General features: G+C 55.6%; 5 protein-coding genes across 5 annotated transcripts; 1 reads left to right on the top strand and 4 right to left on the bottom strand.

The window, feature by feature from the left end:
* Positions 1-252: 252 nt before the first annotated feature.
* Positions 253-1,292, bottom strand: CCMA1212_003587 (uncharacterized protein; the record flags this gene model as incomplete). Its single annotated transcript, XM_073700928.1, has 2 exons — positions 253-669; positions 747-1,292. 2 exons carry the CDS (start codon positions 1,290-1,292, stop codon positions 253-255), a joined length of 963 nt encoding a protein of 320 aa, XP_073560589.1.
* An 811-nt stretch (positions 1,293-2,103) lies between these two features.
* CCMA1212_003586 (Proteasome subunit beta type-7) lies at positions 2,104-3,063 on the top strand (the record flags this gene model as incomplete). The annotated part of the gene is made up of 3 exons (XM_073700927.1): positions 2,104-2,133; positions 2,193-2,340; positions 2,456-3,063. 3 exons carry the CDS (start codon positions 2,104-2,106, stop codon positions 3,061-3,063), a joined length of 786 nt encoding a protein of 261 aa, XP_073560588.1.
* Positions 3,064-3,648: 585 nt separating this feature from the next.
* CCMA1212_003585 (Glutamine-fructose-6-phosphate aminotransferase) lies at positions 3,649-6,147 on the bottom strand (the record flags this gene model as incomplete). Its single annotated transcript, XM_073700926.1, has 5 exons — positions 3,649-3,869; positions 3,928-5,501; positions 5,577-5,808; positions 5,927-5,997; positions 6,143-6,147. The coding sequence occupies 5 exons, from the start codon at positions 6,145-6,147 to the stop codon at positions 3,649-3,651; spliced, it is 2,103 nt and encodes a 700-aa protein (XP_073560587.1).
* A 4,037-nt stretch (positions 6,148-10,184) lies between these two features.
* Positions 10,185-11,598, bottom strand: CCMA1212_003584 (putative 26S protease subunit rpt4; the record flags this gene model as incomplete). The annotated part of the gene is made up of 4 exons (XM_073700925.1): positions 10,185-10,305; positions 10,382-10,838; positions 10,910-11,296; positions 11,388-11,598. The coding sequence occupies 4 exons, from the start codon at positions 11,596-11,598 to the stop codon at positions 10,185-10,187; spliced, it is 1,176 nt and encodes a 391-aa protein (XP_073560586.1).
* A 911-nt stretch (positions 11,599-12,509) lies between these two features.
* CCMA1212_003583 (uncharacterized protein) lies at positions 12,510-13,130 on the bottom strand (the record flags this gene model as incomplete). Its single annotated transcript, XM_073700924.1, has 1 exon — positions 12,510-13,130. One exon carries the CDS (start codon positions 13,128-13,130, stop codon positions 12,510-12,512), a length of 621 nt encoding a protein of 206 aa, XP_073560852.1.
* Between the last annotated feature and the right edge of the window lie 583 nt (positions 13,131-13,713).

The following is a 13,713-nucleotide window of genomic DNA, read 5'->3' as shown; positions in this document are numbered from 1 at the left end:
CGGTTGGGGCAACAAATATTATTCAACGATTGAACATCATAAAGCATACAAACAGTACTGTTACACTCCGCGGGAAAGCTCCCCGAAAGATCAATAGCAAGGAAACCAACGGGTTTTTAGAAAGTATTTATCCTTCCTTTTTCCTCCCTCTGCGCGCTTCTTCTTCCAGTCCAGGGGCAGGGAATGGATATACCATATAGCACACTACCTCAAGACGGACCGGGGAAAGTTGTTCGAGTAGGAGCAGCTCTATTACGCAGGTGACGGCGAGGCGAGCTTCTCCTTCCAATACAGCTCGCCCTTCTTCCGCAGATCCTTGACCTTCTCCCCACTCGCCTTGTTCTGCTCGGTAGCTTCCTTCACGTAAGGAGCCTTTTCGTCAGAGCTCAATGACTTCCAGCGCTCGCTCATAGTGCGCATGGCGTCCGTGGCTGAGTCGGCGCCGGATTGGTTAAAGTGCTCCTTGACGTAGAGATTGAAGCCGGATCCGCCGCGATGAGGGAGCCGCTCGTCGTGGAGCAAGTAGAGCTTGCTCTTGTCAGTCTTGCGGGCCAGGCGACGGCGGGCCAGGTTGGCCGTGTAGATCGCCTCAGGGGGGAATGATTCGATCCATTTCTTCTTAGCCTCCTGGTTGGCAATCTTGTTGGAGTTGCCAATTGCTGTCAAGCGCTGCGAGAAAATGAAGTCAGTATCACGGCGCCATGAAGAAGAAAGTCAAGCCATAGAGAGACACGAATAGAACCTACCTCTTTCTCGGCCTCGGGCAAGTTCTTGAAACTCGTAGAAAGCGCCCTGACCTTGTCCCCCAAAGCGTCGCCGCCCGTGCCGCCGCGCATGTTGTCCACCATGTACACGCTCCACGCCGACTCCGGGAGGAACGTCGGTCCCTTGAGCAGCGCCATCTGCCTCAGCTTCCGAATCTCCAGCCTCTCCTTCTGCTCATCCGTCAACACCTTCTTCTTCGCCGCCTTGGGCTTCTTGGCCGCGGCCTTCTTCTTGACGGGCTTCTTGGCGGGCTTCTTGGCCTTGGGCTTGGCCGTCTTCTTGGTCGTTGACTTCTTGGTGGCGGAGCTCTTGGGCTTTGTCGTCGTCGACTTGGTGGACTTGGAAGCGCTGGCCTTGGCCGCTGGCGAGCGCATAGACGCCGAGAAGTTGATGGTGCGCACCGAGGGCGCGGCGAGGCGCAGGACGAGGGCGCGGGCCGCTAGGCCGGAGAACTGAGGCCATGAGGCCGCTGCGCCGGAGCTGGTGAGCACGCGACGGGCTGCGGCGAGACCTGCGGATGACAGCATCTTGACGGATCGAGCTATCGCAGTCTTGTTTTTCGGCGCAAGCACGAGAAGCTGCGAGATGTTGCTGAAGCTACCAATTGTAGAACCTTGCTTTGTGTCAAGGTCTCCCAGAAGGTGTGATCTTTGTTGTTATTGATTGATTTTATTTTTTTTCCCCTTCAGCTTCCCTTGCCTTGTAGCGGGCGGAGTTGTGGAATGGTTGTGTGTCGAGAAATGACGAGGGTTCGGAGAGGGGGAAGACGCTATCAATTGCGACCTTGCACGGTAAACAGCAGGCACGACTCAAAGCTTATTGCTTGCAGCTTCCCTTATGCTCCCTTGACGTCTTCTATCTGGGACAGCTCGCAAAGTATCGAAAACTTCGCCTGCTGCCGCGAGCCCCGCCGTCCGGCACGTATGCTGTACCTTGACCTCGAGCTGGCCCAAGCTTCCTCGCCGTTGGCCAATCACCAGCGGTGACGTCGGCTTACGTAACGAAACACCTCCTGCTGCCCAGCTTGTAACTGTGTACCCTCTGGCTTGCAGGCACCGCTGGGACGCGCGACCACGGAACCGGCTGCATCACCAGCTTTCCAGCCAAAGCACCGTCTCTCCCATCCCAGCTGTTTGCCTTGCGCATCCTCCGCCTTCAATCGATCTGCGTCCCGAATCTACTAGAACCAGGTAGATTCCGCAACAAGCGAACAGTCTCTGTGATCCGATCTCTGAAGAGCTGCCGCAGAATCAATCAGCACTCCCAGCTTCCGAATCTTACCCCACGTTGCCGCCTCTTGTTTCGAAGCAACATCTCACATCTCTTCTATAACCCAAAATGGATCACCGTCCGCAAGCTTGGGGCCGAGTACGCAGCAATCCTTGACTTTTCAGTGTTACCCAGTGCAATCGCTGACTCTTCTCCAGCCGAGAGACGACGTCTACGGCGCCTACGACCACTCCTACATGCAGGACAATGGACCCAAGCAAAACACCCAGCAGCCCATCGTCACCGGCACCTCAGTAATAGGCATCAAGTTCAAGGACGGCGTCGTCATGGCCGCCGATAACCTGGGTTAGCCTCCCCGCTCCATCCCCTCCTCCAAAAATCATCCCTATACTCCCGACAACGCAAACAAACAAGACCTCGATATCTCGTCCACATCGCTGATCATCCACCCACCCCTTAGCATCATACGGCTCCCTCGCCCGCTTCACCGACGTCAAGCGCCTCCGCCCCTTCGCAGGAACCTCCATCGTCGGCTTCAGCGGCGACATCTCCGACATGCAGTACCTCGACCGCCACCTCATCGACCTCTCCCTCTCCGAGGCCTACGAGTCCCCCGACAAGCCCCGCCTCAGCGCCGCCAACCTCCACCGCTACCTCGCCAAGCTCCTCTACAGCCGCCGCTCAAAGTTCGACCCCCTCTGGAACCACCTGCTCGTCGGCGGCCTCGATGACGCCGGCGAGCCCTTCCTCGCCGCCGCAGACCTCCTCGGCAGCACCTACTCCTCCCCGTCCCTCGCCACCGGCTTCGGCGCCATGCTCGCCCAGCCCATCATGAGGCGCTACGCCCCCGACGAGGAGTCCGCTAAGAAGCTCTCCCGCGAGGAGGCCGTCAACATCGTCAAGGAGGCCATGAAGGTGCTCTTCTACCGTGACGCTCGAAGTCTCGACTCGTACTCATTAGCCATCGTCACCAAGGACGGCGTTGAGCTCAAGGAGAACGAGAAGCTAGAGGACCAGAGCTGGGCGTTTGCAGACAGGATCAAGGGCTATGGCACTCAGACAGTCTAAGGGAGGAAGGTATAGTCACCGAGATACAATTGTGGGCGCGTTGCGTTGTTTATAGTGCACAAGAAATAAAAAATGCCTTTAGCTCTGGGGTTACAAGGGCGTGAATATTAAAAATCTCTGCCTCCAGGAAAACTTGACGTAGACAACTACTAGTCCTTTGATTTCTTCACAGGCGGATACAACAGAACTTCCTCGTTTTGGTTTTACTCTTTTTTCAGTTCTTCTCTAGATATTCAACTAGAAGATGGCGCATCGTATACACATAGACGCACAGCAGCACACATGTTTCCTCCATCAGAAAGACGGGTACACCAAGACATGCAGAACAGCAACAGTCCGCCCCATGCTCGTCTAAAATCGAGCCCGGCCTCCCTGAATAATTGAATCCCTCTCGGGTTCCTCATTACATACAAAAAAAAAAAAAAGAAGAGAGCATCCTCCTAAAACAGAAAATCATTGCTGAGCCGTTAAAAATAAGTTCCCTGACAGCCAACTCCTCATTATCTTTTATTTTGGTGGCAGTGTAAGAAAGGACGCGCTGCCATAACGTCACCATATGCCTAGAGCCGACCGGCGCCTCTTTCTTTACTCGACAGTGACAGACTTGGCCAGGTTTCGAGGGAAGTCCACGTTAAGGCCCTCGAGAACGGCCAGCCAGTAGGCAATCAACTGCAGAGGGATAACGTTCAGGATGCCCTGCAGGCAGTCGACCGTCTTGGGGATCTCAATCTTGAGAGCATCGGAAGCCTTGAACTCCTCATCGCCGGGGTTGCAGATGACAATGGGCTTGCCGCCACGAGCAATGACTATCACGACCGTTAGCTTCATGCAGAAAGGGAGAGGGGCCACGATTTGTAAACTTACCCTGCTGGTAGGCGTTGAGAGACTTGGTGAAGATGTCGTCGCGAGTGAGGATCATGATAATGGGGAGGTTTTCGTCGACCAGAGCCAAAACGCCGTGCTTCAGCTCACCGGACATGACGGCCTCGCAGTGCAGGTAGGAAATCTCCTTAATCTTCAAGGCACCCTCGAGGGCAGTGGAGAACTGGCTGCCGCGGCCAAGCAGCAACAGGGACTTCTGATCCTTGAAGACCTTCTGGCAGAGGTCCTTGATGGGTTGGTCTAGGTCAAGGATCTGCTTGATCTGGGCGGAGACGTTGGCCAGGCCTTCCATGATCTCCTCTCGGCGGGCCTTCTTCGACAGTCGGTCCTCGCTAAGGGAGAGGGCGAACATGACCATGGCAATGAACTGGGAGGTGTAGGCCTTGGTGGAGGCGACACCGATCTCGGGGCCGGCGTTGACGTGGACACCGCAGTGGGTGAGGAGAGAGATGGAAGAACCGACCACGTTGACAATGCCAACAGTGAGGGCACCGCGCTCCAAGCAGTAGCGGAGGGCCATCAGAGAGTCGGCAGTCTCGCCAGATTGGGAGACGAAGACGCAGGTGTCGTCTCGGAAGACGGGAGCCTTGCGGTCAAGGAAGTCAGAGGCCAGCTCGACAGAGATGGGAATCTCGGCAAGCTCCTCAAAGATACCACGAACGGCCATGCAAGAGTGGTAGCTGGTACCGCACGCAATGAAGATGATTCTGCGGCATCGGCGGATGGTGGCAATGTATGAACGGAGACCACCCAGAGTGACGGTCTTGTTGGCAATGTCAAGACGGCCACGCATGGTGTTGACAACCGACTCGGGCTGCTCGAAAATCTCCTTCTGCATGAAGTGGTCGAACTTGCCCTTCATGATCTCCTGAAGCTCAAGCTCCAGAGTGTGGATGGCGCGGACGTTGGAGCTGCCATCGGCCTTCTTCAGGCGGTGGATGTTGAGGGAGCCCTCGTGGATGTGAGCAATATCATCATCCTCGAGGTACAACACCTTCTTGGTGTGCTCGACAATAGCAGCGGGGTCCGACGACAGGAAGAACTCCGTGGGCATGGGCATGCCATCGTCAGTCATGAAAGCACGCGACTGAGAGCGGTGCAGGAGGGACTTGTCGGGAGCACCCAGGGCGCTGGAGGGGGCGAGGAGCTCGCCGTCCTTCTTGAGGGCAACGGTCTGAGAGGCAGCCTCTGCGGAGAGGGGAAGGTTGTCCTCGCCGTACTCGACGTCGACGAAGTCGACCTTCATGCGGCGCTGAGTCTTGACGCCAATGACGAGAGGAGATCCCTTTCGGGCAGCAATAACCTCGTGAGGGTAGTGGACAGACTTGATCAACAGACCATAGGCACCTTCAAGCTCCTGGATGACGGCCTTGATGAGGTCGGTGAAACCAATCTGGGGGTGCTGGTCGTAGATGTACTTGGCGAGCTTGGCAATGCACTCGGTGTCTGTCTCCGTCTCGAACTTGAAGCCCTTGCTGGTCAGGAGGGTCTTGAGCTCCTTGTAGTTGGTGATGATACCGTTGTGGACAACGGTGAACTCCCAGTTGGGGTCAGATCTGTGGTTGGGACGCGTTTCTGTCAGCTAGCCTGTTTCAGGCTTCCTGTGCGCAATTGCTTGGGGAGAGACAAACCGGTGAGGGTGGCAGTTGAGGGTGGAAGGGGGACCGTGAGTGGCCCATCGGGTGTGGGCAATGCCGGCATGTGAGTCGAAGACCTTGGTCAGGTCCAATGGGGCCTCCTCAATGAGCTTCCTCAGCTTGGCCACCTTGCCAACCTCCTTGAAGGCCATGACCTCGTTCTTCTTGTCGCCATCGATGGCCAGACCGGCGGAGTCGTATCCTCTGTACTCGAGACGGGCAAGACCTGCAAAGCGACTCCAAGTTAGCCATCAGTTGCTCTTTTCCCATGCATAATGCCACACGCGAGGCAATGGCATCCAACGCGGCCCAAAACAACGAGGTGGAGGCTTCTTCGTCCTTACCGTTGAGCAGGGTCTCGAGAATGAACTTGCGGTCCTTCTCGACCAGGTAGTTGACGTATCCGAAAATGCCACTGTAGAGAAGAAGCAGAACAGAGTCAGTCGCAGTCCAATTGCCAGTTGCCGTCCGCCATCATCACCATCGAGGCCATTGGCAGCATCACGGCCGAGAGGACAGATGCGGAGCGGGGCGGTGAAAGGTGGGATGGGAGAGCTCACCACATGGTTGCTGCTGGTTGCTGGGACGGGAATGAATAAAGATCAGGGAGAACGAATGTTGGTGACGGAGCCGAGAAGAATAAACGAGAGTCGAGCACGGAGTGAAGTGAAGAGAAGAGGTAGAAAGAGGGAAGAGAGACGTCGGCAGCAGAAGTTTATAAGGTAGGCAAAGCAGAGCAAGATAAGCGTAAGGGGGAAGGTATGGTCTGGTCTGGTGTAAGAGCGAAAAGGAGGGGAGGCGCGGACAGATGACGGGAGTTTTTGGCTTTGGGCTGCACGCGAAGGAGGGACGCCCTCTCTCTATATGTACTCCGGGCTGGTACTGGTACTGCGATTACTTGGTCCCTTTTACCTTGTCTTACTGGCCGTATTCAAGCCGTCAGTGACTGCGGTGCTAAGCAGAGCAGGACGGGACCCAGGACAGCCTTGAACTGCGCTCGTATGTACCAGTGACTCCCTTGGCTGTCGAGTGGGAAAAGGAGCACTGGCCAGAAGTAGCGGAGCGAGGCTTGGGGCTCAGCTTAATGTGGAGAGGGGGGAAGAGGAGAGGGTCAAGGTGGGCAAGCAGCCGGTACGCGGACACTACGCCGGACACAGTGCTGCGGCAGCCAGCGACCGTGTACTTGGCAAGTTTTTCCTGATGCGCCGAGCAGGATGACGGAGGCTGTCGAGCTGCTGCCCCTCCTGCCCTCCCTCGGATGCTGGCCAAGGCCGGCCCTGTTTGCCTGGCTCAAGCACCATTTTCGTCGCTGCGGTACCCGGTACCTCGTACCTGCATCGCAGACCCAGGTTTGTTTTTTTAGTTGTGCGAGCTTCCAGTTGCTGTCGCTTGGCTTGATGAGTTACCGGTTGGTTGACGGACATTCACTCAGCTGTCCTGCCTTGCTTGCCTTGCTTGCCTTGCCTTGCTTTGGCCAATCTGGGGTTCCATGCAAGCTCGACTTACGGGGGGCGGCGTCTTGGCCTCAACGTCACCGCCCTCCGGCCACCAACAACGTGAACCTGAACCGACTGCAAGTGGTGAGAGCTACGTACTCCGTACATGGTCCATCTGCACGGAAGAGCCAAGCCATTCACGCCTGTTATCAGCACGGAATCTGCGTTGAGCACCTCAACAACCACTCATCACCCGTCGGTAGGCTCGACTGCCGAATGCGGCTCACGGCTTCAGGCTCAGTCGCCCATGGCTGCAGTTGATTGATGCCCAGGGGGGCGTGTGACTGGGAGCTGCGCATGCCACAGACGCGGACGGCCTCGGCAGCTCATCCTCACAGCTTTAACGAGGCCTTGGACACATGCTTAACTTGGAGAGGCTGTCTGCGTGCGCCGTCGCCTGGCAGCTACTGGCCGCATTGGCTTCAACGAGGCGGGGTCGAGGAGGCGTCTGCTCTATGCAGATCCAGAGACGAGCAAACGCCCTCGACGACAAACAACGACAGACAGATCGACGCCCGATACTTGTTGGCGAACGCTCGTTGCATCTCTGCGGTGTACGAAGCACTTGTCGTCGATATCGGGCAGCCATGCCTCTCTTCGCGAGCAGAGCAAGCACATGCAAACACAGTGACTGGACAACGGCCCTGCACCTCTTCCGCACTAGGAAGCGCCCCTCTCTCGATGTATTCTCGACATCTGGAGACTGGTGGGGCTCCGTCGTCAGCGGGCAAAGCATGTATGACAGACGAGCTCCCTCCTGACTGCTACCACGGATTTCTTATCAATGCTTCTAGTGAAATCCGTCGTCTCTACTCTACGGCTCGAATGCCCAACGAGGGGCTCGGCATCCAACAGAGACCAGCGGGCAGGCCCTCAAAAGAAGCTTCCCTCGCCAGGGCAGCCGCCAGCCATGGCTGAGTTCAGCGTTCCACTGCCGGCACGCAAGACCAGAGCCTAGCCCTCGCCAACCGGACGCTAGCAATTGTGGCCCATCCCATGTCCTCCTCGGAATGCGTTAGATCAAGGGGAAAAGGAGCCTCGTGTGGCGTCCACCAGCGACTCACCACCGATGTCCACCGACCGACCGTTTGAGCCTGGCCAATCGCGGCCCACGAGTTCGTGCTAGAGGTCTTGCACAGGATCCGTACCATGCTCCGTCCGGAATCCGTTCACCAATTTTCTGCTTGACGGCTGGCCGGTATTACTCCGTAGCCTTGCCGTTGCTAAGTGGGCGACAACCTGTGTCAGCCGCTGGCGCAGTTCTGCTACGACGACTGGTAGTCGAGTTCTGCCAAGCAGGAGTGCAAGTAGCAGTACATACACCGAGCACAGACAGACCCATTGAAAGGGCCGGCACAAGTTTCACGATTTTGACGTGGGAAAATTTGGAAACAAGCACAAAAAGGAGGAATTCACTGGCAGCCGTGGCACCTCGAGAGGACGTCATCAGTTCGTATTTGCCCCCCGGTGAAGGTGAAGCACCCCGTCGAGGTAGCAGCGGTACCACTGATACGGTCCTGTTCAGGGTTGAATCGGACGTGGTGTGTGCTGTGTCGCATTTACGCAGATCCTTCCATCTCTCTCCCTTTCCTGCTCTTCAGATAAAGAAGCAGACCCCTGTCCGTTTCTGCCGGCACTGTGCCTAGAAGCATGCCGGCAGCTTCCATTCTTCCCCAAAATACGGAGTCGCAGTGCTGAAAATAGCCCACCCGGTCCATTGATGAAATTGCAGCCTCGTATGCCCGTGATGCTAACGCTACCACTCCGACTCGCTCGCGCCAATTTGCACCAAGCAGGACGGGAAACCGAGCCAGGGCTCGACCAATACGTGGCGCACGCCTTCCGATCGCCATGGCCGCCGAGAGAATCAAGAAAAGAAACGAGACCCTCCCAAGCCTCCCCTCCCACCTCCTACGACAGAGTCAATCCATCTGGATGGACCCTTGCTTTGTCATGACAGCTGAGAAACAAAAAAAAAAAAAAAATCACGACCGCGCTCACAGCCTCACAGCCTCATTGAATTGCCCCTAAGCACCCAACTAGCGACGAACGGCCTGTTAGCTCGGTCCTCTAGCATCTTTTGTCCAAGATTTCCAAGAATAGCATCGATATTGCTTGGTTGCTCTGCTGAGATATGGAGTCTCGCCAAGATTCTCGACAACCGCTCAGATGACATACGTACATGCATGGCTCGGCTCATTCTTTCTGCCCCTCCTGAGAAGGCGTGGAGGCTCTTGCTTCTTCGCACTTTGTTATTCAGAAAGCGCCTGGTCCCGGCATATCGGCCAAGCCACCCGCTTGTCTTTCGAAGGTTTCTGGCTGAAAGATCTGCTGATCACGCAGCCTCCAAACTAGACGAGGCGCCAAACGGGGAAACAATAACCACGACAAAGCCGACAACACAAAGAGGGGAAAAGAGCCACAGGATTCAAGAAAAAAATCATTATCGTGTGGCTTTGCCGCCATAGGGGGCCTTTCGTCTCCAGCTAAAAAGAGTCCGCGGCCTTACTGCTAGTGGCATCATCATCAGAAATGCCTGTGATATCTGACATCAGCACACCTCAACCATCGGCCAGTCTGCCTTACCTATCCTCCTCCTGCCAAGTGGCTCGCGGCCGGTGAGAGAGCAGGGAACGAACACATACAGGAATGGAGAAGCACATTCAGCCGCTTCTTTTGGTGTGTTGCCATGGTAATCAGCTTTGCATCCCGGACCATCTTCGAAGGTAGAATATCGCATGACTTGCAGGGCTGACATGTACTCGACCATCATGTCATTCATTAGAGAGAGACTCTGTAATTAGGTATCTGCTGCCATGTCAGGATTACATGACAACACCATGCCTTCAACATCTACCTAGACAATCACCATCATCGACACTTCCCGTTTGTAGGGCGAGGCGATGACTTCCTTAGTAGTTGCCCTCCAGCTCCCGTCTTGGCTGATGCATGTGATTTCTATGCCAAGTCACTCAGCATTTGCATCTAGCTTGATACCATCATTAATGTACAGTCCGTAGGAAATATGCCCGTAATCGATTGGCCCCGTTCCTTTTGAGGGCGCCAGCAACCCTTTTCAAAGTCCCTGCCCTAACACGGGAGGTCTTTACAGCTTCTGGTACTCGAGCTTGCCTTCCAGCTTCTTCGCCTCCATCACCTTGCGCACCGCCCTGTTGAAGTCGTCCTGGTTGACCGACTCTCGGTAGTCTTTGATGGCAAACAGGCCACTATGTTTTGTCTCTTCGTTAGCAAGGGGCTGTTCGTAGACTCCATTTTTGGGGACAGTGGGAATCGAAAACTCACGCTTCAGTGACCACGTTTCGCAAGTCAGCTCCGTTCAGTCCATCACTCATCTTGACCACGCTCTCAAAATCAATATCCCCATCGATGACGACAGAAGAAGCATGAATCTTGAGAATCTCCAGCCGTCCGACCTCGTTCGGCAGCGGAATCTCAATCTTGCGGTCCAGACGACCGGCACGCAGCAGCGCCGGGTCCAGAGTATCCGGTCTGTTGGTGGCCATGATGATCTTTGTCTTGCCCAGGTAGTCGAAGCCGTCCAGCTGGTTGAGCAGCTCCATCAGCGTTCTCTGGATCTCACGGTCGGCACTGGTGCCTTCGGAGAACCGTCGGCCACCGATGGCATCGATTTCGTCCATGAAGATGATGCACGGCTCGTGTTCTTTGGCGTAGCCAAACATTTCGCGGATCAACCTGGCTGACTCTCCGATGTACTTGTCGACAATGGCAGATGAAACAACTAGAAGGCTGTCAGGCTGGACTCGTCCATACAAAGATTGTAAACATGTAGTCATGATAGCACCAACGCACCTTTCAGGAAATTTGTCTCCAGACTGCTCGCAACAGCTCTGGCTAGAAGAGTCTTTCCCGTTCCGGGAGGGCCGTAGAGCAGGACACCCTTGGGCGGCTTGATGCCGACTCTGAGGAAGAGCTCTGGGTTTTTCAAGGGAAGCTCAATGACTTCTCTCAGCTCTCGGATCTGGTCGTTCAGTCCACCAATTCCCGCAAAGCTGACCTGGCCAGGGTCTTCCAGTGACATGTTGTAGACTAACGGGTCGACCTCCCGCGGGAGCATACGCATGATGGTCAGTGTCGTCATATCGAGCGCGACACGTGTGCCCTGCTTCATCTTCGACTTGTCGACCTTGGATCTGCAGCCGACGACATATCGAGGACCCGACGATGCCTTGACGATAACTGGAAAGCAAACTCCGAGTTAGCATCATCCTCTCTTGAAAGCAGCTTTCCTACCCTTCCCCTCAGGACCCGTAGTAGCGAATGCGCTCACATCTCTCGTCGTCCAGCTGCTTCAGGACTTCGCCAATGATCTGCCCTACACTCTGCAGCGCCTTGATGTTCTCCTCTGTCCGGTCATACTCCTTCTGCAGGTCCTTGATCTCTAGTCGGAGGTTCTTGAGCTTTGCTTCCCATTCGCGGGACTCGATGAGCTTCGCCCGGTAGGCGTTGAGGGCCGCCTGGCGCTCTTCTTCCGCAGACATTGCTGGACGAGCTGCACCCTATGGCGGTTTCGTGGTCTGGTATCTGTAGGTCGTTGATTCCGGGCTTCGTCTTGTCGGTTCGTTGAGAGCTTGGCTGGGAGTTGGATGTGCCAGATCGGGTCGTGGCGGGCGGCTTCTGTGCAATCGTGGAGGCTTACCTCACTCGCTGGAGCCTTGAGCTGATCCCTGCCGCCACCTCTCGGCAGAAGGTCGGCAATACTTTGAGCTCCGATCTGCAGCTTGTGCTCAACTCTTCTCCATGGGATCGATGACATTTAACCTTTTGATGTGTCTCATGTAGATGTTATCAGTTTAAAATGGGCCAGAGTTTCTTCTTCTGAAACGTCGGCCTTGACCCGGTAAGGGGCCAAGTCATAGGTGTTTTTTTTGCAAACATCTACAGACGTCATCCGTACGGAGCACAAAGGACAGGAACAGCTTGTACTGTAGGTGATAAAGCTTGTGCGTCCACCCTCCAGTATTCAGATGTCTATGTAGATAGCAATCTAAGGAAGGTGACCATTACCTCAATCTCTGACCTGTTGACATGCAGCTTTCCTTTGTATGTCCCTGCATATAACAAATCTCTCAATCCTTTGATTGCTCCATGATTCAGTCGTTCTCACCCTCGGGATAGAGGTACAGGGATCTTCGAGTGCCCCGCCATCCCAAGTCTCTCTGAGCTGGTGAAGTCCTCCAGACGCCTCGTTGAATCGGCATTCCCCTTGGAGCGCCTCCAAACATGCGGGCAGGACTCTAGAGTTGGTGAGGCTGGCATGATTCATTCCGCAAGCGCCGCAAAAGGCTGTGATTGGTGTAGCATAGCATGACATGATCGACGGCACGGAACGTATCGGTTATGATGAACAGCAAAGTCCCTTGTCCAGGTTGCGCTTGTGCCATAATGCCCTTCATTTTTTGGTCTCGCCACTCTCTGCCGCGCCTTCTTTCGTATCGCTCTTCGGTTCACCGTCGGCATCGAATCCAAGGGCGTCCAATTCGCGGATAAGCTCATTGATCTTGATGACCTTTGCGATCTGTTCGGGCAGCAGGCCCTCGCCGCCGTCCTTCTTCATCTTCAGCTCCTTAGCTTGCTTGAGCTTCTTCTTAAGGCTTCTAGCCTTCTTCTCGCGCTCAACCTCTGGGTCAACCTCTTCGGCCTTGGGCTGCTCGTCCTTGGACGTGGCAGCTGCAGTGGCATCGGCCTTGGCCTCGCCCTCGCCCTCGCCACCCGAGGCCTTGGCCTTTTTCCGGGCCTCTCGTCGCTTTGCGTTCTTATTGCTCGCGGCAGAGCCCTGGTCCAGCTTCTCATCCTGCGCCGCTGCGCCAGGTATGCCTATCCGCTTGCCGCGCTCTCGAAAGGCTTCGGCGGTTCGGTTCTTGTAGACTTCGACATCTTCGGGGGGCTGGTAGCCGGGACGGATCTTGATGGCCTTGCGCTTGCTGCCGTCGGCTCGGATCGACTCGGGGATGTGGCGCTCTCCGCTGGCCTCGTCTGTCGCAATGCCGGATCTCGTCGTCGCGGGCGCCATTGTCGCGGCTGCAGGGAGGTCGATGGACTGCCAGTGACTGAGCGGTGCCCAATCAGAGGCCTGTTTGACAGCGATGGCGCTGATGCACGAGGTGGTGATTGTAACAGGCAATGCTACCGGTGAAGCTGATTTGGTGCTCTCGGGCACAGCTTGCGGATTGGCCAGGCAATTGGCAGCACGGTGCCTGTGGTGTGTCAACAGCTAGAGGCTTGGATGGAAACCGAGGATGTAACTGATCAGACTGCAGCAGCCGGCAAACGGGCAGAAAAAGAGCCCTCAAGAGCCAGCAGCTGCAACCCCACTTATTCCTTCTGCATGGCCCTCCTAGTGGCTGAGCTTATTTCTATACCACCTTATCTGAATGAGGCGTCAGACGAGTCGTGCTTCTATCCCCAAAGATCCTTGGAATTGTGTTATTATCCGAGGCCAAATTCAGTTGGAGAATATGGGATGTTGTCGCTGCCAGATGTGCATCGCGTAAGGTCAGATGCTAGGTATGGAATCTCTCAATCTGTACCCTACCTGTCAAACCACGGCACGAATCACAAGCTCCTGGGGACGGCTAATCCACAAGGTTTAAAGC

The sequence above is a fragment of the Trichoderma ghanense genome (assembly GCF_004382785.1).
Source record: "Trichoderma ghanense strain CCMA-1212 chromosome Unknown scaffold_3, whole genome shotgun sequence".
In the NCBI taxonomy this organism is placed as follows: domain Eukaryota; kingdom Fungi; phylum Ascomycota; class Sordariomycetes; order Hypocreales; family Hypocreaceae; genus Trichoderma; species Trichoderma ghanense.
Note: the sequence above shows the minus strand (reverse complement) of the source record. Positions and strands in the feature narration are given on the sequence as shown.